This window comes from Maylandia zebra, linkage group LG1, assembly GCF_041146795.1.
Source record: "Maylandia zebra isolate NMK-2024a linkage group LG1, Mzebra_GT3a, whole genome shotgun sequence".
Taxonomy (NCBI): domain Eukaryota; kingdom Metazoa; phylum Chordata; class Actinopteri; order Cichliformes; family Cichlidae; genus Maylandia; species Maylandia zebra.
In genome coordinates this window covers 24,297,513-24,322,395 of record NC_135167.1, presented here as the reverse complement: position 1 = coordinate 24,322,395, position 24,883 = coordinate 24,297,513, and the positions used below count along the sequence as shown (strand labels likewise).

The following is a 24,883-nucleotide window of genomic DNA, read 5'->3' as shown; positions in this document are numbered from 1 at the left end:
TTTTTTTCTAAGAACAATTCAAAATTATCAAGTGGATCATGCAGGAAAAACTCAGCTCTGCCTTTGAAATCCATGTATTTTGTATTTCATCTGGAGTTTGGCCCTTTCACACTGCTTTATCCATAATTGAAGCACATAAATAATTGTACAGACAGAAAGCGTGATTGTAATGAATAATTCTGGTTCAGATGTGAAGCTGTTTCGTGTTGTCCCCATTGATACTGTCATGTGAAAATGAATAAATGGATGTTTGGGGGAGCTACTCCGATGTGTTGAATGCAGCAAGGCAGCAGGGTTTTTTAGTTTCTGCCTTTTTTCTCTGTCAGAAACTCTCTGTCAGTTCTGCTGCCTCCACTAACAAAATGTGACACTGACGCAGGTTTGACAACTGATAGATTACAAGTAGCAGTTAGTACATTGATATCACCTGTGGTTGACGGCGCTTGACGCTACCTGTTTCTTGCCTGTTTCTCCTTTTCTTTCACTTAATCTTTCACCCTCAGAAACAGGAGTGCAGTAAAATTTACACCGTATGGCTCATTATTGGAACAAAGCAAACTTTTGTGTTTTTTATGGACCAAAAACTACATTACTGTTACCAAGCAGCAAAGGGGACATATTTGCACAGCTGCAAATGATATATGACCATCTAACATTTGTACATGTGTATTGTCATCTCATTATGCCTTTCTCCTCCTCCTCCATCACAGCTCCCTCATTTCCACCTCATCCACTTCCTCCTCACCTCAAGCCTCATCTCCAGAAGTGGTCAGAACTCTAATACACAAAAATGTGCATAAACATCATATTTATTCCTGATATTGACGGAATTACTTATTATCAGCAGATTAGACAGGCAACTCTTCCTGTCCCCTTACAGTTGACAGCAAACAGCTAAACAACAACAGCTGGTTATAAGCTAACATAATGGCAGCTAATGTTAGGCTTGAGTGTCCTACAAACCATACTTGCCCTCTGATAAACAGTTTGATTAGATTCCCAAATTTCCTGAGAGGTTGTTGACTAAGTGTCTGAGTCCAACAATGTTAGATAAACTTCAGAGACGGTTTCATTAATGTTAGCTAACAGTGGCTAACAACAGCGGCTAACAACAGCGGCTAACAACAGCAGCTAACAACAGCAGCTAACAACAGCGGCTAACGACAGCTAACACCATTACAAAAAAGTTCAGAATATCACCAACAACTGCTATCAGGATGAAGTGAGCTTCACTGACTCATCGACTCTTTACACAAAGTTTTATAGCGTCCTCCAGAATAAATAGACATGACACACATTGACAGCTGAGGTACACAGCAGACTGACAGCCTACGCTGACTACAGATGAACAGCAGCCAGAGCTTTTACTGCATTGGCCACCATAGCTAGGAGTATGCACTTAAACTGGAAGGGGTAAGAAAACAAAATTCAATTGACTGCAACTGATCAATCTACTGAGATCTAGCAGGAATATATAAAACACTGTACCTTTAAAGTTTTCCCAGTTCCTTATTTATATGAGTTAAATGGAAATTTATTATTTGCATTTAATTATTATTATGTTTTAATAGATTCTGAGTAGCTTCATACTGTCTTGTATCTTGTATCAGCAGCATTGTGGTGCAGAGTTTTGCACTTGTTCTCTATCTTTTCTCCAGGTGTTTCACTTTCCTCTTACAGTTCAATTGCTTGAACGTTAAATGGTGATTTCAGGTACCCAGCATACTCGGTTTTCCACCATTTCTAAAAGGTCGATTGTTGTACAAAACCATAAGTTCAATACTGGTCTTCAGTATTGAACCTCTGGTGACAATACAGAAAGGATACAAAGAAGCACCTGCTCTCAAGAGTTCAGCAGCACTAACTTAGAGTGTACTGCCCCATGCTGTCAAAGCCTAAAAGGCACAATAATAAAGTACTTTATTTTCTGAGTGATGATGCTGGTAGAATGAGCATTTGCTTAAATCTCTACCAAATGTGTTTCTGCTATCAATACTTTTTAATATTTGTACTTTTTTCTCCAGTTTTGAATGTTCAACTCACAGTGCCAGAGTAAGTCTCAAAACATATCACAAGTAATTTGTTTTTGTCACATTCCTAGTGTTCAAAGCAATTTGCAAAAGAATGTCACCCCGTCTTAAACAGGTGAGAATAAAGTACATGAGCCAAATGGGTGAGAAAAGTGAGTTAGTGTTAATATGGTACAAATGAAGTGAAAGAAAAGGCAGACCAGACTGTTTTTAAATTGAGCTTGATTTGAATTCATTAGTTTTCATGCAGTAATAATTTTGAAAGGGAATTCATTTTATAAGCATGGGTCTGTAATTTAGCCAGGAACTATAATTGCTCCACCTCTGAACATACTTTCCCCAAAGCATTTACATCCAAAACAAGATCTCCATACTTTAGTGGAAATAAGTTTCTTGTGTTGCAGTCCTGCTTTTAATAACCTGATATGTAAATGTTTTCATACAAATCCTAACACAATCTGCCCTCTGAAAGGTAACCCTAACACGATTATAGCCACGTTAGTTCAACAACAGAAGAAACTGTCGTGCTTGGTTTGAAGGTTTTCCAGTCGGTAGAGATTTAACTGTAACATGCTGTTTTTTGTCATATGTCAGGATAATTATTTCAAATGTTAGCACTGCATTATCATACTGTGTTTAAGACCCCGAGACAAGCTCGAGTTAGTGTGTGTAGATGTTAATTGCTTGGTAATAATGAAATGCCAGTCATGCAAAGCATTCTCATTAGGTTCCCTTTTGGGCTGCTTTACATGACCAGGAGAAGCATGCAACTCTAGAGAAGACAATTTGACATGTCACAGTGAGGAAATTACAGTGCAGATAAAATGCATCACAGGTGATTTCTATTCAGCTGATGCAAGTTTTTTTTTTTAAAGGGATTTTTCCAGTTCAAGCACTGTCATGTTTGAAAGGCAAATAATCTTAATAACGGGTGCTTTTCAAACTTTAACAAGTCAAAATGTCAGCTGTGAAAACTGCCCATAGTTTTAATGAGTTCATTCTTCCTTTGTGTTCTACTGCAGGTTTATCTTATTAACCGTTGAAGATGCTCATTAGATTTTCTAAATAATGCTCAATGCTTAGTATTGAAGCAGTTCTGTATTAGACATAGATACTAGTTGACAAGCAAATGCATAGCTATTGTAACACAGTTTAACTGACACTAGGTAATCTATTTTTCACTCATATTTTCCAATTAACAGTGCTGCCTATACCATTCAAGAGTAACTGACAATAGGTAATCCTATTGTAAAAAAAAGTCTTGTGCATATACAATATATACAGTATATGGACAAAAGTATTGGGGCACATCTCCTAATCTTTGATTTTTTTATTTTTAGTCCCATTGGCAGTGATGTACAAAATCATGCGTCAAGCCCTTTACAAACATGTTAATTTAAAAACACTGCTCATTTGAGCGTGATAGGATACCACCATCGCAACAAGTTCCTCCCCTTCTTGGTATTCCTACTGCAGGTGGTATTATTATAAAATGGAAGCGTTTAACCTCCCGTGTTCATTAACATCAGCACAAAAGCCGTGCACCAGGAGCTACGTTGCATGAGCAGCTCCTGTATCTGTAATAAGTAACTGGCTCAGTACTTATAGTGTATTCATACAGTTGTCTGGTCAGAAGCCATGAAACTATCACTTCCACCAAAGATATCTGGAAGGTAATCTTCCGTAATTCAAAGGTATTTGCATGAATAAAATGTTTTTGCATTTTTTAAATGGTAATTTATGCTCTGAGAATTGCACCTGTTAATACAGTAGTAATATAAATGTGGAAGCTCTCTATAAATCAGCCTGGGGAAACAAAAAGTAGGGGGAGGTCCTTGTTATATGCAAAGCTGGCTGATTTTCTAGGGAAAAAAAAATAAACATATATTAGCTTAAACACGTCTGAAGCCAATTTAGAAATGCTAAAACTCTGAAGGCAGCATAGAAATAAATGATCTGATTTTTCTTCCTAGTCTCACAAACATTGGAGGCATGGATCCACAGTAAAGCAATAAAAAGAAATACACAGCAGCATGGGAGAAAAACCCCAGAAAACTTTTTTTTTAAATAAATGTTTATTTTTTACCATTGTATTATCTTCTGTATACAAGAATGTGTAACAAAAGCCAAATAAGCAATCCATTTTAGTCTTTTAAAAAATGGTAAGGCATGTCTGCTTGTATAACCATCAACTTCGACCCCCCCCCCCCCCCAAAAAAAAAACAAACAAACTTTGAACAACGTGCACCAACAGTTCCAAAACGCTTGATGTGCTCCTTATTTATCAGATTTTGCAAATCACAACAGTACCACACTCACAGCATATGTTTTAGCAAAAGTGCAGCAAATGATTAACATCAAAATGAAGATTCTTGCATAAAACACTCTTTAAAAACCTCACATCACCTTTCCCCCCCCCTTTTTTTTTTAAATGCCAAAATGAATGAATGAGAGAAAAACAAAAACAAAACAAGTTTAGCACTGAATCGTGTCAAACTGTGAATGCGTGACCGTGGTAACGTATCACGCCAGGAAAGAGAGGAGTACACAAGGCAGTGGAGAATGGCAGACATTCCTCTTGTAATGAGAGAAGACTGTTGTTTAGACAGACACAAGCTCTTTGGAAAAAACTGCACCAAACTTCCAAAACATTCTTTTCTTAATTCACTTTCTTGACTTTGTCTGAAGAACACTGCTAAAGCCCAGCCTCATCTTAGTCATCCAAAAACTCTTGTTGCTGCAGTCACAGATCTTGTAGAGGCTCTAATGGGTGCATTCGACCTTTGTATGGCTGCAGATGCTTTGAGTTTTTACACTTTGGAGAAATAAAACTGAGCTGTTAAGCCCCACTGAGGAGCAGCAGTGCCAAAGCTTAAACAATGCCGTATCTGAAGCCACACGGCTAACTTCCTGCCTTATTATCAAGCACACACCGCACTGATTGTTCCGCCTCACTACCGACCCTGACTCAGAAATATCTGCCTCCACAATGTTTTGGCTGCGTTTGACTCCAAGTAAAACCCACTAACTTGCACTTATAATTGAGTTTTATTCCTGTTGCGCAGCATATTCATTTAATTTGCCAATTATGAAATCACCAAAACACAAAGCGCGTTTAAAAAAAAAAAAAAAAAGACAAGGAAAAAACATTTTTGCCATTACGGTCGAAACGTTCTAGATATTCTTGCTTAAGTGTAAACGTCCAGAGCTAAAATTAATTATCAGTCCATACTTCAACAGCCTCCATGTAACAAACCATGACTTTTACATGAAACCTCCTTCACTTCAATTATCGCGTCCTCAGGGCGGTACTCCTGGGTGAGTAAAGATGAGGAAAACCAGCACTGCACAGGACTGACAGCTAGTTACTTCAACGGCATTTAATTCAACATTCACCATGTTATAAATAGTTACAGCGTGACGTTCTCTCAACTCCCCGTCTGACCCACTGAAACAGCAGCAGCTGATGCTTCTGCTGGTCGTCTGTCTGTGACCAAAGGATACGTGAGCAATTTTAAAAAGCTGTTAGTGCAACACAGTGACTCGTATAACTTCTGTATAAAAACGATTTAAACACAGTCGAGTCATCTAACTGTGTTTATGTTTAAAGTTTCCAATGCACCCCTCGTCCCGTCTCATGCAGGCTTTGACCTTGACAGGCTCCAAAGACTTGCTCAGTCATCCGTTTTAGTGTGCACTAAAAATTTCCATGTACCTTTTCAAACCCGGGGCTTTAAAATGTGCATCGCATCCTCTCTCCGGCACCAATGAGTTGCTCAGTTATTACGGCAGTGAAGCGAATGTAGACGGGTCTCCTGCATGCACAGTTTTGGTGGGTATTGGGGAAGTCTTCTCAGTCTCCCAGGGCTGCTTCCAGGCATTGTTGGTGACTAATTAACACAGGTAGAAATCACCCCAGTGTTGACTCACTGCTCCCTTTTTAATGGGTGCTTTGCAGTTTACTCATTAGAGCATTAACTATGATCTCAGACCCTCACTGGACCATAACTGCCAGCTGCAAAATGGTTATTTTGACATGCATGTTGGCATTTAGACATTTTTGAGTGCACAGCATAGAAGGAAAACACAAACGGATTTTATACATACACACACACTTATATATATATATGTGTGTGTGTGTAGATAGATAGAGTGAGTGAGTGAGTTCAGGCACACTGTTTCTTTATCGATTTGTCTTAGCAAAGAATGTAGGCGGTAGTTCCATTTTGTATCCAGATGTACAGCACATTTTAAAGAAACTTCTAAAAAAAACCAAAAAACAAAACCCAAACAAACCAAAAAAAACAAGCACACAAAACATCTTTTTGTTTTCTATCCCCCTGCTGTCATGTGAATATTAGAAACTAAGCATTAGGGTAAACAGCAGATAGTGCTAAATGTTTAGTCACACATCAGGCTACATAATGGGATGACATATAGTAATTAAAATAAAAGCGGTACCGTGAAAAGATGGAAAACGCCATTAGATAGTGAGGAAAATGTGTATACGCTTCTTTTATAGAGTAATAGAAAGAAGATTAAAGTCTCTTCATATGTCACACGCTTGTTTTGCATCATGATTTATCCTCCAAATCTGTTTACGATTTACTTGTCAGCTTTTGTTTTGCTCTATGCGCTAACGTTTCACCTCAGTCAGGGTGAACCCTTGTGATTTTCAACCAGTTTTGATGACAGGTGAATGGAACTGCTCTGCCTTCGTGTTTCTGTGCACAATTAGTTATTGGGTGGCCTTTTGTTAATCGCTTCAGTGTTGTCTTTAGTCATGCTTTGGTTAAACACAGTTGTTGTGCTACACATATAAGGTTTGCTGCTCAGTGATTTAATTGCTATGCTGTTGGGGTTTTTGTGTTTTTTTTAAGTAGGAGGCTGCTGTTCAGTCACCTTATCCTAAAACCATTTCGATAAGAAGTGAGGTGAAAGAGGTCAACTGTGGGAGCTTCCTGTGGTGCTCAGTTTCTCTTTCGTGAGTCATATGAGCACACCGAGGGTAGATTTCCCTTATGGTGTTTTCTGTGAAGAGATCCATGACGCTTGCACAAACTTTGTGCTTTTCTATCCCCTCTTCACGCTGTGGAGACGAGGAAAACTCGTGCCCCGAATTTTCTTTATTAAGCTTTTGTACATGAAACACAAGATCTCTTTAGCTGCTCATAGCTCCTATTGATTTGTCTATTTGTGTATTTACTGGAAGGTCTCTGTTGAAGTAATGGGCTTGTGTATTGTGAAAACATTTCAGGTACTTATGAGCTGATGAGATTCAATCCTCCAGGCACACTCGTGATGGCTTCAACAATATTCACGCTACATATTGCAAGATATTGTATCCGAAAGCTACATTTCTCTGCGACTAGATGTTAAAGCCATTAGTTGCAGATGAATTGTCAAAAAAAAAAAGTCCCATCTTTTTTTCTAAACCCTTTCCCTTGATCTTAATAGAAAATGTCATAAGGTAAAATGTGGAGGAGAATTAATGAGAACTTAGAACTTAGTGCTAATTGAATCTCACTTGGCAGATTGGTGTTATCAAGTTGTTGCTGAGTACTTTAAAACTATCGTTTCTCTAGTATAACAAAAAAGAAAAAGTCCTTCTTGAATACTTACGTAAAGCTTGAGCCTATCTGAGCTGACACAGGGCAAAAGGTGAGATCATCTGGCATGATGTGATAGACAAAGTGTCAGTTCAATGAAAAAGCGTGCTTTTTAAAAAATCTTTTTTTACCAATGTTGGAACTGAATTTTTTTTTTAAAGACTGCAGGCTAACAGTTATTAAACTGAAACAACAGAGTGCTCACATTAATAACGGCTGCGTGCGCTCAAACCCCGAGGAACTGAGAGACAGTATTAACTCATTTCCTTTCATAAAGTATGGTGCAGTGCATCTCATGCTAAAGGAGACAGAACAGGAAGTGCATTACTTTAGCATTCGGCGAATGTGACCAGTTCTTATTATGGCCGCCACTTATAGCCTTTCACTCAGCTATGAACCCTTCTGGTATACAGTTCGACATCAACCACTGTGTTGTATTTGTGAAGTGCTTTGCTCCCTGAGCCTCTTGAGTCTGCTAAAGGTCAAAGCCTGCAGGACACAGAATGAAAGTTACGAATAGTTACCTTAGTTGTACGAGTACATTTGGAGCCCTCTGGCCTCGGAACTCTTTTTTAAAAGTTGCTGACTTTGTACGCGTCCTCTAAGAGAACACGACCAATTACACCGCATGTAGCCTGTAGGGGGCATAGGTCTGCTCTCATTAACCAAAGAACATGCAAATTTCAGTATGATGCATTGCAAGACATGAGGGGTAACCAGCAGAGGATATCAGAGGTTACGACGGGTAACTTTACATGTATGCAAATAAACAAGTAACATAAAGCAAAATTCATCAGTGTGGCAGCCAAGAAAATTAAGGAAATTAAAATTTCATAAGGATATATCTATTATTACTCTCCTCCAAGTCCTCTGAGAATAACAGAACCAGCGTGAGTGCATGTTAACTACCCAGACAGACGAAAGTAAATTAGATACCTGAACGCTGTTAACAGGCAATTAGTGCTGCTGCAGAACCATTCTTAGTTTTTATTTAACAGATGATCAAATAATTTGTAGAAACAATGACACAGTTGTTAAAAAAAAAGTATCCATTGCCAGTAAGATTACATTACAGTACCTTCCACTGTAACTGCTTATAAGTACAATACAATCAATTAAATGATCTGAAAATATAGATCGTTTTCTCTGTGGGGTGGATGTTTTCTGTAGCTGTAGAAACTTATGAAGCCAACAAAAATAATCTGTGCAAAGTAGTTCTCTTAGTGCAGTACGATAGCACTTTCTAAAGAGATAATCAAATGTGCAACAATAATGTGGCTGTAAGACCTGCTGCTTCCTGAAGCCACGTCGATATGACCAAACGGGAAACCAGGCGAACTGCTAGCACTGTACAACCTGCACAATCACTCCAAAAAACTGTGTAGCCTGCATAAAAACGGAAAAAAAAAGAATGTTTTGTCAGTTAACATCATATCCACGCATGCACACAGTAAAACTTTCTCCTTTTGATTTTGTTTTTCCTTTTGGGGGAGAAGACTAATAGGATAAAATAGGTGTCGTCTCGTTTTCTCCATTCATCATACAAAGGAAAAGAAAAATAGATTCCCTTTTATCTGGAACAAAAAATCACTGACAGAACCATCTTTAGAGGGTTTCATTTCTAAAAGATGTTTTGGGCTTTTTTTACCCTCCAAAACTCACTTTAGAATAATGAGAAAACACATTTTCTTTATTTTGATGTGAAAGCTGGTTCACTGATGGCACCAAGCATTCTTTGGGGGACAAGCGGGATGCAGCACTGCACTCACTTTCACTCCTACCACACCATACAGTAAGCCATTCTCAACAGGTTTCCAGGAGGCTCTACATGTCCAGTGAGGGAACAGCAGTACAACTTGCTGTTAAACATACTGTTACGTAACAGTAAAAAAAAGTCAGTGGTAATGCGGGCCACACTGTATTATCTCCACTGAGTCTGCATCGCCCAAAGCGGGAGTGTGAGGGCAACCGTCAGCAGCAGTACGGAGGGTCCGCAGGAAACTGACTTGCCCGCGGCTGCTGCGCGCTCATCGCTTCTGTCAGCTCCGATCACGGGAGCCTCTGTTCCAACAAAAATAAACTCTGTTGTGCAGCCGTCGGAGCAACCGCTGCCGCTGCCGGAGCTGCTGCCCTCGTCACCTGCAGCAACACAAATTAAAAATTAGATGAAAATAACATTATCAGAAGCAGCTACCGAGTGCGGTTCATTGCAGAGGGGAAGAGAAAGCGCACAATCGAGCCCCGGTCACACGAGAATGTGGCAGAAAAAGAAGAAACAAAAAGCTCACCCACATACATCCTACTGATATATTCAACAGTGGGTGTTATAATTTGGTTAGTCGCTTCGGTTGTTTGAAATGTTTTGTTCAGTTCAAATATTCACAATTACTGACTATCTACTATGCTATTATTTTTTTTTTTCTTGGCAAAGCTGTAGCATCATTGTTTAAATAACCCTCAGTATTTAGATTAGTGAGCGACTGAAGGTTGCGACGCTTTCAGCTTTGGCACAGATTCCTGCAGTCTTCAGCTCAACAGCAGGTTTTAAACAGCTGCTTCAACTATTCAATTCAGTTTTGTATGAACGGAAAACTGTTTAATTGGTTAACTGCTCAACAGCAAACTTTAGGCACTGGAGTTGTTACAGTGAACATAAAGATACAAAGTATCCTCTAAACTCTTGCTGATGAACAAGCTTTACCCTACAGTGCCTGAACCATGAAACAAATGCCAGAAAAATCGAAAGTTTTTAAAAATAAATAGCAATTTGCATACTAGTTTTAATTCGAATCAGTTGTGCTATATCTGACTTTTTTGTCCAATTTATTGCTCACAGCCTAATTATCTTAAATAAACTAAAACATACAAGGGTTTAAGGTTAGGGTTTAAAAAATGACACTGACGGTATAAAAACCGTATCCAATCTAATACACTTGGTGTTATTGTACAGGGTAATTATGCAAATACATAAAGAAAATCTATGAAATCTGAATTTAAATACAGCAGTACAATCCATTCTTGTCAGCGAATGCCTGCTTTCTACCATAAAAACCAGGAGGAGAAATGAGGTTGTAAATTGTTCTAGCACCTCAAAGCAACAGCTTCACACATTAATTACAGTATGTTGGGAAAAGAAGGCTGAAATATGTTATGATTAAAATTTCACAGACTTTCTCAAATGTCCTACAAGCACTTCTTTACTCATTACCCTAATATTGCCTCCACATGCATTTACTTGTTGATTCGGGGGAAGGGGACCCACGGAGTCTGCACATGATTTTTGTCGTTGTGGTAATTCAGGAGGGTTTCTTCGATCTGAGGTGCTGGTGGTTCATAAGCTGAACACCTTATTAATGACTACTTGTATGGCTAAAGCAGCTGTTGAACTAAGACTTTGCCGGCTTGTGTACCTAATGAGACACTGAGTTCAATTTTTTTGTACAACACACGCCGGCTTCTTTTTTTGGAACAGCTTGACAGCGTGAGGTTAAAAATTAAAGTGAACGGTACAACAAAGCTAATGAGTTGGGTTCATTTTGTTCTGTTTGGGACTCTCGGCTCCTTCAAAGGTACTGTCGAGACAGTTCCTATTGTTCAGTGTGGCAAATTTACATGTCAAAGTTAACCACAGACCTCAATTTTAAAAACATACAAAGATTTACTTAGCAGCCATGAAAAGATCTGCTTCTCAGGGCAATTCTGTTTGATTATCTGATCTCAAGTGCTGGTGTAAAAGTTTCCTTTACAGCTGACAGTGCCAGGCTTTCCTCGCTCAGTTTAAAATGGTGGGAAATGTGATTGTGAACGGCAAAGTGCGGGAGAAAGTCTCACCAACAAATCACGCGTAAACGTCCTTTTTTTTTTACGGTTTTCTTGCCTCCCTTGCCAACCTATGCAATAATTTCGGGCGCTTTAGCGCCGGATCTACAATGCTGAAGTAGACACCGCTCCCAAGAGAAAAACAAACATGACAGCAGCAAAGATGGAGCTGAAGTACAAATTATGGTGGCAGCAGTCATGCAGCCACATGTTTTGTTTGTAGCTCGCCGAATTTCTCCCATCTTGTCAGCTTAAGAGGATCCACAGAATCAGAAAGAATGGTTTCTGTCATAGCAGCATTTGAGATGTGCATCTTCCTAAACATAGGCTTGGTTGTCTGTCATTGTCTGTGTCACCACACCTAGAGCTATTTAGTCTCCTAATAAATGTCAGTCTTGCTTCAGTGCAACACTAAACATCCTGCAGAGTTGTATACCGAGTTCCTACATGAATGACAACTGAGATCTTATTTCAGTAGTAACAGTGTATATATTTGTCACAGTGCCGCGTGTGGTGTAATGTAGTCCATATCAAAAGTAACATGCAGTGAGGGAAAGCTTTTCTTGATCTATTTTACTTATTGTTAGATTGCTTCCACCCACAGATTGAGCTGTGAGCGTGTGTGTAATTGATAGAGTGCAAAAATAAGCAAATAAGAAAGCTTACTGGAGTCCTGGAAGTAGATGTCATTTCCGTTGTATGCGTTCTTCAGCTTGTTGGTCATGACACGTAGCGCCATGATCTGTTGCCGAATCAGCGTGTCGGGCCTGGTGATATCCACTTCCACCTCTGGGTTGTTCACCTGGTTGGTTAGACCCTCCTTCACCACTTCAGGAAAATATCTGGACACAGCGACACATCAAAAAACTTGAAAGCATCGTCGAGTATTTGGGGACATATGTTGATGACAGTCAAGTCAGAACTAATGGAAAAAAAAATAAAATAAATAATATTAAATAAATAAACTAATGTAAAAAATCTGTACTGACACATCCTTTAGTAAAAAATTTATTATCAATATGTTTATGAAAAATATTCATGAATTATGTTGTTCTATGTATGCTTGATAGTTTGGCTGCAACAACAGAAAGCCATCATCACTGACGCTAAATCTACTGTGAGGCGGCTCACAGAGCTTAACACTGTGTAACTTCAGACCATGCACACTGACAGACAAACCGAGAATAAAGCATTCCTATTTATATCACGTGTTTTCGGTGTAACTGGTGAAATGTGATTCTCAGTTTGCTTGTTGTCACACAGAAGAATAAAGAAATCTCTCCAATAATATCCCTAATGTGATATTCATATATACATAAGTCTTGTAGTCTTATACAGTCCTGTGAAAAAGAAAGTTTTCACCAAACTCTCTGAAGTCTTGTTAAAAACTGAGTACACTGTTACTGTTTCCAGAGGGTAACCAGAAACCAAATTTACTTACTGATCAACAGCAAGCGTGAGCACCTCTATAAGAGCAGAAGTTTGGCAGTTTGATGGTAGGTTAAAACAATGCCACAATATTCCCAGGAGTGGAAACCCCCAGGAAATTCACCCCAATGTCAGACCGAGCAATTCTCAGAGAAATAAGCAGAAAATCCAAGAGCTACCTCTTTGACTCTACAGGCCTCGATTAGCATGTTAAATGTTAAAGTTATTAACACTGCAGTTAGAAAAGACCGAACATGACTTCTCTTATTTGCCACAGGACCCTGGACACCTTTCAGTCATGGGTCGACCATGAACATACAGAAAACAAGTGCTTTAAAGTACTACGACTGCAGGTAGTTGAATCTTGGTGTATTAGTATTTCAAAGAACTGCACACAGTCCTGTGAAAACTTTCTTTTCCACACGGCTGCTTGTCTCATATAATCATTTATTCGTGAAGGTAACAATCACTCAGTTCTTTTACGCATGTTTTATGACATAAAGGTGAAAATGGCCACTTTAATTAGTAGATCAGCGGTCCCCAACCCCCGGGCCTCGGACCGGTCCGTGAGTCGTTTGGTACCGGGCCGCGAGAGTTGAGACTCAGGTGTGAAATGTATTGTTTTCAGGGTTTTTATCGGTTTTTAGTTATTTTGTTATTGTTTTTAGCGTTAACTCGGTTTTCCTGGGTCTTTTCACGTGTGTTATGATATGTGTTACGGTATCGGTACTAGTTTTATTTTGTTGTATTTATCCACGACACCTTAAAGGCTGGTCCGTGAAAATATTGTCGGGCATAAACTGGTCCGTGGCGCAAAAACGGTTGGGGACCACTGTAGTAGATCATAGCACGAGACACATAATGTGTCGAAAACATAACTATTTACCAAGGATTTTTCTTTTTCTCTTCCATAAGGGTAATTTCCATGCAGCATATCTCTTAAATGCAGCATGTGCGCTCATGATTTGGGACGACAAGCTGAGTCCCAAAGTAGACCAAGTGAAATTAGACAGAATTACAAGAGCTGTTCTTTCTAATGGCAGATGCTTAAATCAGACAAAACACAGGAGTGCAATCAGGCTTAACGGTCTATTTCATGTTGGGAGTGGTTGCACTTCACACAGAGAGCTCTTAACATGCCCGAAGCACACAAATGTCTGTTTTGTCTGTTGTAACTTAGTGAATCAAGAATTATTTAACTGCTTTGCAGCGATGCAATCTGTGCTTCATCATCTTCTCCAATCATTTTGTATTTCATTTAATAACTTAAAGGTGAACAGAGCTGGACATAGTCCGTTTTCAAATAAGAAGAGAATCCAATGATTTTACACACTTCTAACGCAGTTTGACTGTTACTGATGTTTTATTATCAATTTACTCACCAGATTTAGAGTGGCGCTTAAAAATGTTACTGGCACAAACAATTGTCTTTTATTGCACCATCTGCTGATTTTGTTTCTTGGAGAGGGCTAAAGTGATGAGCTTATATATTTTCTCTGGTTCACGGTTACAGACACGACACAGTGACCAATCAACTGTACGGTTTAGCTTCACACTGCAAACTGAACGCCGGTGACAAGAAGTGTTGGAGCGCCTCTCTCCTCTGGGTGTTACAGCCTTCAGGGATTATATACTGTACAAGTTCTCCATAAGAGTACTAACCCATTGTACTTACAGAGAGAGAGAGAGCGAGCGATAATCTCTGAACAGAGTGTGGTTATTTTAATCCCTGGCAGGCAATATGTGATAACAGGAGAGATCGTGTGACTTTGCTGTGCTTATAAAGAGTACCAGAAGTCCTCACCTGCCCTTAGTGTGGCTGTTCCAGCACTGCTCCTCATCGGGCTCTGTGAGTTTGCCCTTGGCACAGATGTCATCTGGCAAGTTGGACCAGAACCTTTTGGACTCCTTGAGTTTCTCTTTGATGTCAATCACCTGCCATGGGCCAAAACAGTGAGCAGAATTATATTACATTTCTAATATTTGTTCCACACTGCTTCAGTAATATTAAGGTCTGCTCCCTCACTCCATGACAGACATTACACTGTGTTGTAAAGATGGCTGTAGACACTCGCTGTTGGAGCTCTCACCTGACCTCCTCCATACATATTGACAATGATTTAAAGCAAAATGTTCAAATTTAGATTCATCACTACACAAGACCCTTTGACACTGATTTTCAGTCAGTATTGTGCAATTCAGCACACCTCAGCCTTTTCTCCCCTTTCCCCCTTCTTATAAAGGGCTTCTTGACAGCCAGCCTTCCACTGAGACCATTTCTGATGAGGCTTCAGAGAACAGTAGATGGATCAGCTGAAGGGTCAGATACATCTCTTGGGTCCTGTATCTTTGTTGATTTTTTTCCCCCTGTTTCTTAAGGGCATGACTTTCAGATACTGTTCATCTGCTGTATATAGTTTTCAGGCTTCTCCCTTCTTTCTTGTCCAATTTAAAAAAAACAAAAAACACACTGCACATTCGTTGACATGTGCCAAGTTTTCAGCAAATTGATCTTTGGGAATCACCAAAATATTACCCTATATCTGTCAAACTGTACTATTGTTGACATTTTTGTAAATTCAGAAAATGAAAAATCTCTGTTGCTCAAGAGCTCCTTAAAAACTACAGCAAAGTTTGGCTCCTGTGAAGCAAAAATGAGAGAAATGAGCAAACTATAAAGGAAAGACTTTTGCACAGTAGTGTGAATCAAGTTAAGGCTTACTAGTGTGAATGACACCTTGAATTAGGTTAGGTTAGGTTAGTTAGGTTAGAATGAATATCACTTCTGTACAGAACCACAAGTTTAAAAGGTCTCAACAGAGTTTTCAGATTAAAAAAAGTAATTTGAAGAAAACAAAGATCCAAATAAATTTTCATAATAAAACTGTGATAAAAAATATGACTGATATTTTTCTAGAAATGGAAAAAACACACACACACTTAGAAAACACTTCAATATTTCCTTCTTTGCACATGAGTGAGGCACGTCGTGACTTTAAACAGTCATGTTGCACAAGCCTGTTTTTAGTTTATTCCATTAGGACAGTGGTCCCCGACCTTTTTTGCGCCACGGACCGGTTTATGCCCGACAATATTTTCACGGACCGGACTTTAAGGTGTCGCGGATAAATACAACAAAATAAAACTAGTGCCGGTACCGAAAAAAAGAAGATTTATTCATAACACACGTGAAAAGACCCAGGAAAACCGAGTTAACGATAAAAATGATAACAACATAACGCTAAAAACCGATAGAAACCCTGAAAACCATGCATTTCACACCCAAGCCTCAAGTCTCGCGGCCCGGTACCAAACGGCCCGGGGGTTGGGGACCGCTGCATTAGGAGACCAGTACTCCAACCAACCCCTTTTTCATTCCATTTAGTTTTGAATCCACTTCCATCCATATTGTGTTCATCTGTGATTCATACAAGGCAGACTTGAGATTTCAAATTTGATATCTGGCATGAGTGTTCACCCCCAACCGATTCCATCTGGGCTCAGCAAGAAGTTTGAGCGCGTGATCAGAGAAACGGGGGAAAAAACTCCACAAGGACTCATCATGGACAGAAATCTACTGTGTTGCTTTTGTCATTTTTATAGAATTGGTAACAATCATGAAGACGGAATCAAGTTATTTTAAATCCTAACAGATGGAGTAACATATTGCTTTATTATTTATACTCATATAGAAGTCCATAAACGTCTTCGTGTTTAGCTTGTTGATGAAGCACACAGATCCTTGAGCACATAACAACTAGCTCTAATAAAAAAGCAAGACGATGCACAGTTTGCAGTATGAAATTTAAACCTTTGTGAGCAGCGGAAAATTTGCTTAATTGTCTGTTTTAGAATTAGATAAAAACACTGACGCCACTCTTACTGCTATTCGTTACACTGTGAGATGAAGCATCTTGATCTGATTCCGTCTTTGTGGTCTTAGAGTTGTCAGTTTTCCAATATTGAGAGAAAACTTTGTCCTCAAGACCATCGCTTATTTAAAGAAGAATATCAGAGTGGTTATAACGTTCAGCAGAACAGTGAGATAATTACACTAAACATCAAAGTAAAGCTTCAAGAGAATCTCTTTAAACAAAGAAAAATAATTTTTAGGAGCTCAGACCTCAACTCAGTATGGAGATACTGTGTGACGATCTCCAGAGAGCTGCTCACAGCAGGCGACCTGAGCATTAGTGCTGGGAAATATGGCTAAAAAATGGCAAATGTACGAGAGAAAGAAAACTTTAACAAAGTATAACATTAAAGTGAAGACATGGGCAATTGTGCACAATTAGTTTAAACACATTGTCTATCTACTACAGGCCTGTATTAGACACGTTTGTTCATTGATTCTCTGCGTGTGTGTGTGTGTGTGTGTGTCTGTCTGTGTGTCTGTGTGCGTTCGTGTTAAAATATATTTTATATATATAAAAAAAAAACATTGTTGATGGGTCACAACCTTCACTTTGAAATTCTATTGCTTTTCACAGTGTTGCAATTTTTTTGAAAATTGTTTTGGACTTGAACCAATTTCAGCTGCTGAATACCTCGAGGCTCTTCAAAGCATAGACTGCAAAATATCTGTCTCATACAATTTACAGCCATATATTTCTAAAAAAAACCCATCATGTTATCGAATGCAATACCCAAAACGTCTCTTCTTAATCTTAGTTATATTCAAACGGAGTTGCCAAAGTATACAAACGCATATATTTCAACTTTAGAGGTAAACCCTGTGATATTAATAATGACTGCTCAGTCAGGAGGAGTGACTGCCTTCACTGGAACCTTTACATCAGACAGCTGAAACAGTGGTTGATAGACATATTACAGTCCAGGCACAGTAATATGGTAGAAACAAACCAATAAGGAGAATTACTTATTTTGTACTCGTCTATAATTCAGCTCCATGAATCAACTAGTGAACTGTGACTGACACATGCTAACAACTCTCTCTTGGTGGTAAAGCTTCATGAACAGATGGAGTCTGGTCATGTGACAAGTGAATCTACTAACACATGAGCTCAGTAATGATACAACATACAGCATGCGATAAAGGTGAAAGCTCCAGAAAAAGCAAGTGAGTGGGCCTTCTTTACCTTTAGGCCAACTATAGAAATGATGACAAATTGCAAATGAATCCTGGGTGGATGAAATCCTAAACACTGCCAGTGTACTGTATTAGACAGTCCTCCTTCTGTATGTTTTGAGCCAGGCTTGGTGTGATTGTAAGCTGTAGTTCGGCTTTCTTACTTGGACATTGCCTTACTTTTTACTCATTTTCATACCTGGCTATTTTCACAGGGTTTGATTTGTTAAGCCACTTAACAATGACCCCTGAATCATTCAGGTATAAAGGTACCTAACTCTAGGGATGAAATGTATGTGTTGACGCATAACAGACAACTTAGCAAAGAACCAATTTTTTTTGTATCTTTAGGCAGCAAAGTATATCATTTGTTCCTATTTCTTTAGTTGAAAAAAAATCCAAACAAAACACTGTTTGACAGGCATAAAATAGTATTTTTGTACCAACAAGCTGATGCCCAAAGAGTTCTTAGCTGAAAACTTGGCATATCTTGGCGTGGTCTGCAGTGTGTCCATAACAAATTGAGAAAACTGCACAAGTGGAGGACAAAAGAAGAAGTGGCAGGCCTAAAAAACAACCTACAGCAGATGAACAGCATCTGAGACCGATGTTCTTAAGAAAGAGAACAAAATCCTGCAACAACCTAACACAGGACTAGAGAAATGGCCTCTCAACCGATCCGTCTACTGTTCAGTGACGCCTCAGAGATGGTCTCAGAGGAAGTACATGGGAAGAAAAGGTTGAAATACACTAAATTATACAAGAACTTGGTATCAGTGGCAGCAGGTCTTATGGAGTGATGATCCAAATTTGAATTTTTGGGCTCAAATTGTCACCTGGAGGTCAGGAGAGAAGCACAACACTAAGTTTATAAAGTCATCTGTTAAACACGGTGGTGGCTCTGTCATGGTTCGGGGGTGAACTTTTGTCAGTGGTGTTGGGGATCTTGTCACGAATGCAGAAAGGTAACATTAGATTTTAGATCTACCATCCAATATTAACTGGAAAGCGTTTGATTAGCAACAGTTTCACTTTTTAGCATAGCATACTGCCAAAATAAACATATAAAAATTCACTATGAAACACTATCAGTAATGGTTTGGCCTCCACAGAGAACTTTCCATTATTGAAATCATGGGATTAATGATGAGTGTGGTCATCTTGACAAAAAACAGGACAAAAGGCAGCCAACATCCGAAGAAAAGCTTTGAATGTCCTACAAGAAGCCTGGAGAACTATTCCTGAGGACTGTTTGAAGAAAAAACAATGCCTAAATTAACTGCCTGAGAGTTCAGGCTGTGTTGAAGAATAAAGTCGTCATACAAAATATTGACTTTCAGGCTCGTAAAATTGTGCAAACTCTGTTTGTTTGCATTTTGTCTGTGAAGGTTCTCAGTCATCCAGGTCATCTTAGTCTAAGGAGCTTGGAAAGAAAAGCGTCTGGACTTCTTTAAGTTGCTTGAAGATGTTTCACCTCTCGTCCGAGAAGCTTCTTCAGTTCTAGGGTCAAATGGTGGAGAGTCCCAGAATTAAATCCAGTGAGAGTTTCCCCCCAAAGAGGGACAAAAGGACCCCCTTGATGATCCTGTACCTAATCACATGAGCCAAGGTGTGAAAATGGGTGTGGGTCACAATCAGCCAGGGTTTCGGGTGAGCTCATTGTGAAACATATCCCCACCCTAGCATGCAATTTCCTGAGGCCCAGGATGTGAGTGGGCATTAAGACGTCTGGGAAGGGAACTGAAAACTGGATTATAGATGGCAGACAGTTGGTGTCGTAAACCACCGCCTCTGTTCAAAGATGGTCGCTCACAGTAGACGTAATTGGCTTCTTTCACTCCTCTTTCAAACCATCTGTCCTCTCTGTCCAAAATGTGAACATTGGCATCCTCGAAAGAGTGACCTTTGTCCTTTAGATGCCGATGGACTGCTGAGTCTTGTCCTGTGGAGGTGGCTCTTCTGTGTTGTGCCATGCGTTTGTGAAGTGGCTGTTTGGTCTCTCCAATGTAGAGGTCTGAGCATTCCTCGCTGCACTGTACAGCATACACCACATTGTTAAGTTTGTGTTTTGGAGTTTTGTCTTTCGGGTGAACCAGTTTTTGTCTGAGTGTGTTGCTGGGTCTGAAATACACTCGGATGTCATGCTTGGAGAAAAACTCTCCTGAGTTTCTCTGATACACTGGCTACATAGGGGATGACAATGTTGTTGCGTCTGTCTTTCTTATCCTCCCTCGCTGGTGTCTGGTCTTCTTTTCTGTGCCTCTTTGCTGACTTTAAGAACGCCCATTTAGGATAGCCGCACGTTTTGAGTGCTTCCTTTACATGTGTGTGTTCCTTCTTTTTTCCTTCAGGCTTAGAGGGAACATGTTCTGCCCGGTGGTGTAGGGTCCTGATTACTCCAAGTTTGTGTTCCAGAGGGTGATGGGAGTCAAAGAGGAGGTACTGGTCCGTATGTGTGGGCTTCTGGTAAACTTCGATGTTGAGGTTGCCGTTCTCTTCAATGTGCACAGTGCAGTCCAGGAAAGGCAAACAGTTGTCCTTTGTGTCTTCCCTGGTGAACTTGATGTTTTTATCTATGGCGTTGATGTGCGCAGTGAAGGATTCCACTTCTTGTGTCTTGATTTTGACCCAGGTGTCGTCCACATATCTGTACCAGTGGCTGGGTACTCTTCCTTTGAAAGAGCCAAGAGCCTTCCTTTCCACTTCCTCCATGTAAAGGTTGGCTACAATAGGTGACACAGGGGAGCCCATGGCACAGACATGTTTTTGTCTGTAGAAGCCCTCGTTGTATTTGAAATATGTAGTGGTGAGGCAGAGGTCTAACAGTGTGCAAATCTGATCGGGTGTGAAGTTGGTCCTGTCCTCCAAGGAGCTGTCTTCTTGTAGTCGTTTTCTGACAGTCTCCACGGCCTCCGTGGTGGGTATGCAAGTGAAGAGAGAGACTACATCAAAGGACACCATGGTTTCATCTGGATCCAGGGTAAGTTTCTGGACCTTGTCGGTGAAGTCGGTGGAGTTCTTGATGTGGTGTGCGGTGTTCCCCACGAGAGGTGCAAGGATGGTAGCAAGGTGTTTTGCAGTGTTATAAGTGGCTGAGTTTATGCTACTGACTATGGGTCTGAGTGGGATCCCTTCCTTGTGGATTTTAGGAAGTCCGTAAATGCAGGGTAAGGCATCCCCTGGATAAAGGCGGTGATATGTACGGCTGTCAATGATTTTGTCCTTTTCAAGGTCTTGAAGGCAAGCTATAACTTTCTTTTTGTAGCTGCTTGTAGCTTGTAGCTTTGCATTTTGCTTTTTCCCCATATATGTTTACACATGCATCAAGAAACCACTTCATCTATTTCTCATTTTCCAAGCACAATATAAAGAAATGAGTGGTGACTCAGTATTTCCTTTAAAAGACTTTTATCTTCATGACAATTTTGCAAAATCAGTCTGGAGTGGAGATCACATGACATGACTGAAGGGTCTAAAAACAGCTAGAAACAATGTTAGAGCTGCTATTTCCCAGTTTAAATGATGAACTTTGATACAGTCAAAAACACTTTTTAATGTATAAACTATTTATTTGTGAATCCAATTTAATTCTTACATGAAACCTTTTACATTTTTCAGCTAAATGAAAAATACTGCTAGCAGACTTTAGCTTGGTTATAGTCAGTTACATTGCTTCTCTCTGACCAGACTGAAATCTCATAAGAAAAAGAGGCAATGTAGCCTGCAGGCTTAATAAAAAAATTATTGTATTTAGGGAATTAAATGCTCTGACGCTCTTGAGGCTAGGCAACGCGAGGAAGCTGTTGTATATAGTACACTAGTTATGCCAGGCTCACATAATAGTGTGCTTATATTTGCACTTACGTCAGTGCAGACAAATGAATTTTGGGATCCACAGTTTAAGTTCTGTGAATAATAAAAATAATAGCAATAATCTAAGGTTGTGCAGCAGCTGTTTGTTTCATATGTATACAAAAGAACTGCCTTATATCTTTCAGCTGTCTATCACAGACACACTTTGTGAGTTAGAACTAGAAAATGTTGCTTTTGCAAGATGGGGCTTTTTGTGTGAGACTGGATGAGAAAGAGAGAGAGCTGAGAGACTAGAGCAGCTATCAGGTCATATCTACCGAGCCTGAGGTAATAACCCAGTAAGCAGCAACATTTCTTTATCTTGGCTTTGGCTCCAGGCCACAGTAACATTCAGCAAAGCCACAGCTGCACAGACTAAATACCTCATACAGTGTAACTCTGATGTTCTTGAGGGAGGTCTAAAATATGATAACTTACTAGTTGTTGTTATGACAGATATTTAATAGTGTAACACATCTGCATCTCACAGCTGCTATTGCTTAAAACGAACCTTCACCGAGACAGATCTTTACACAGATACCTTGATGTCAAATACGCTCTACCCACTGAATTTTCATTAGCATTGTCCGCTATAATCACACTGCAGAATTCTAATCAGTATTTTGCATTTTTACTAGTTCTACAGTTGTCTATAAGTTCAAGTTTCCCACATACAGTTAACACTGCAGTCCCTCCATTTCTCAGTGGATTTTTTTTGTCCTGTATTTTCATCCTGTTCTCAAAGAAAGACTTTACGCTGTGTTCTGGTGCTGATATATGTTTATTTTCATAAACATATATGAAAAAAAAAAATATGAAAATAAACATAAGATATATGTTTATTTTCATAAACATATATGATCTGACAGTAAATACACTGAGACTGCTTGAACTTGAATCATGTATACTGCTTCATAGGGTGTGCATGCTGTGAAATGCAACATAAAGGTATGGTCAATTCATTTCCTGTACTACGTATAACTTTTCTACTCTTCTGGATCACTCAAAAACATTTTTCCATGCATATAAGCACTGCATAGTGTTTCTTGGTATGGAACCCAGCACTTTATCCATCACTTACTTGTTCTAGATTTTTTGTTTGACTGAACACATCTGTCTGGTGAGGTTTCACTATTTTTGGGAGGTCTGAATGTGTCAGGGTAGAACATAATGTTGGACCATCTTCTATTTTACCTCTGTGGAGGTCTCAAGGACAGCCTCTGTGCTTGTTGTTTAGTATAGGAGATAGTGCTGAGCATCACTGTGTTCCCTTATCTAAAGGGGATGCAGGAACGGGAATAAAGAAAAGCCTCTGTGGAAGGATAACCTTCAGTATGGGCATGACCCTACCTGCTGCAACGTGTGTGCTCATCTCTTCTTAATACGGAGAATTTTCAGTTAGGATGCTAGGTCCACTTTTTTCTTAATAATTTGCCTCTGTACCACATGACAGTGGATTTAAAATAAAAGATAAAGATTCAGTTAAAATGAATTTTTTTAAAACTATTTCGAAATTACAAAAATGCAGTGAGCCATTTTCTGATGCCGAGTCATCAATGTGATATGTACTTATTTATGTTTGACTTCTAACTTCCCATCGTCCAAACATGGCTGGTCAGGGACAGCAAATGGGCTGGATGTTGCACGTGGATGAACAATGCCCAGGTCTACTTTCAAGGGAACACTGGTGAGTATTTTTTTTCTTCCCAGAAAACTGACATCAATCAGCAAAACACCAGAGCTGCTTTTAACTGTAGCATCTTTTTTTATGTTGCTCAGCTAGCTTCTGCATGTCTTTTCTTCCGGAATAACACATAATCACCCAAAGTGTATTAAGCATCCAGCGTCCTCGGCATCAGGATTCTGAGAATCAGGAAAAATACTACTCTGAAACACATGTAAACTGCAAGTAACCAAAACACCAGATCTATTTGTCTGGTGACGTGTGTGTTTTCAGTGTGCTAGGTGCTTGTGCATGTTCAGTTCTTTTCATTCGGATAACCCAAAATGTATCTGTCTCAAAACTCGTGAGGGGGCACATGTGTATTCATGTGCAAGTGTGAACACACACACACACACACACACACACACACACACACACACACACACACACACACACACACACACACACACACACACACATAATGTCCTTGTTACACTGGGGATTTGAGAGAAGTGTATACAGTGAAGCCTCGGGTCTTAACAGGACATGAAAGGGCCTGTACCAACAGGATGCCACTGCAGGAGACTGCCCTCATGTTTGATGTGGTAATCCTGTCATGGAGACACCAAAGCTGGTTAGGTTTAACACATGCTGGTGTGGCTCTGATTCACAATAGCCCATAGCGTCCTGGCACTAACAAAACAATATGGACCAGATCACATTGTGCTTGGTTATTTTTGCTCAAACTTTAAAATTTAACAACAGTAATGTGATATTGATACGGTCCATTCTGACAGCTAAGCATCTGCAAGCAGGAGCATTTCAGGTGAACTGGAGAAAGGAAGGAAGGATCATTCCAATGTACACATATAAGTAAATAAATCCATTTATGATTCATTGTGAAGTGAAAGCTTATGGAAGTTTAATTCAGAGTTTTCCATCTGTATAACTCGATGTACGGTCTACATAAACAATGTCTAAAGTTCAGTAACAGTTCAGTTCAGTACAGTCATTTCAACTGCACAAATACAGCAGTAAACAAACACTCGTTCATGAATAAATAACTGCAAGCATACACACATAAGCACACAAACACACAGCATACTAAGGGCAAATTGTGAAGACAAAAATCTAAGTATGAGTCTTTATATGAGTACCTAGGGCAGTGAGTTTGACTCCAGCTAGAATAGCTGCTGCTTTCACCACACATCTATGCTGCAGCTGCAAGATTAGATGCTGCTGAACCTTCAGCATTTCTCTCCGTCTCACTGGGAGCCCAGAGGTTACTGCTGCGCTGCTTTAAAAAACCCTTTAAATAACTGATAATATCACTGGTAGGTTCAAAACTATATCACTGACAAGAGTGACGCAGGTTGCTTCTACATGCAGTTAT

At 39.6% G+C, this 24,883-nt stretch overlaps 1 protein-coding gene across 3 annotated transcripts in view; it reads right to left on the bottom strand.

Annotated features, from left to right (window-relative positions):
• Positions 1-4,086: 4,086 nt before the first annotated feature.
• Positions 4,087-24,883, bottom strand: part of gpc6a (glypican 6a) — a 162,076-nt gene continuing 141,279 nt past the window's right edge. For all 3 annotated transcript variants that reach the window (XM_004543317.5, XM_004543318.5, XM_004543319.5), the window contains 3 exons: positions 14,691-14,821; positions 12,125-12,300; positions 4,087-9,778 (listed from right to left, as the gene is read on the bottom strand). In XM_004543317.5, coding sequence (XP_004543374.2) covers positions 9,561-9,778; positions 12,125-12,300; positions 14,691-14,821 — 525 coding nt within the window. In that variant the 3' untranslated portion in view covers positions 4,087-9,560. The remainder of the gene's footprint in view (positions 9,779-12,124; positions 12,301-14,690; positions 14,822-24,883) is intronic.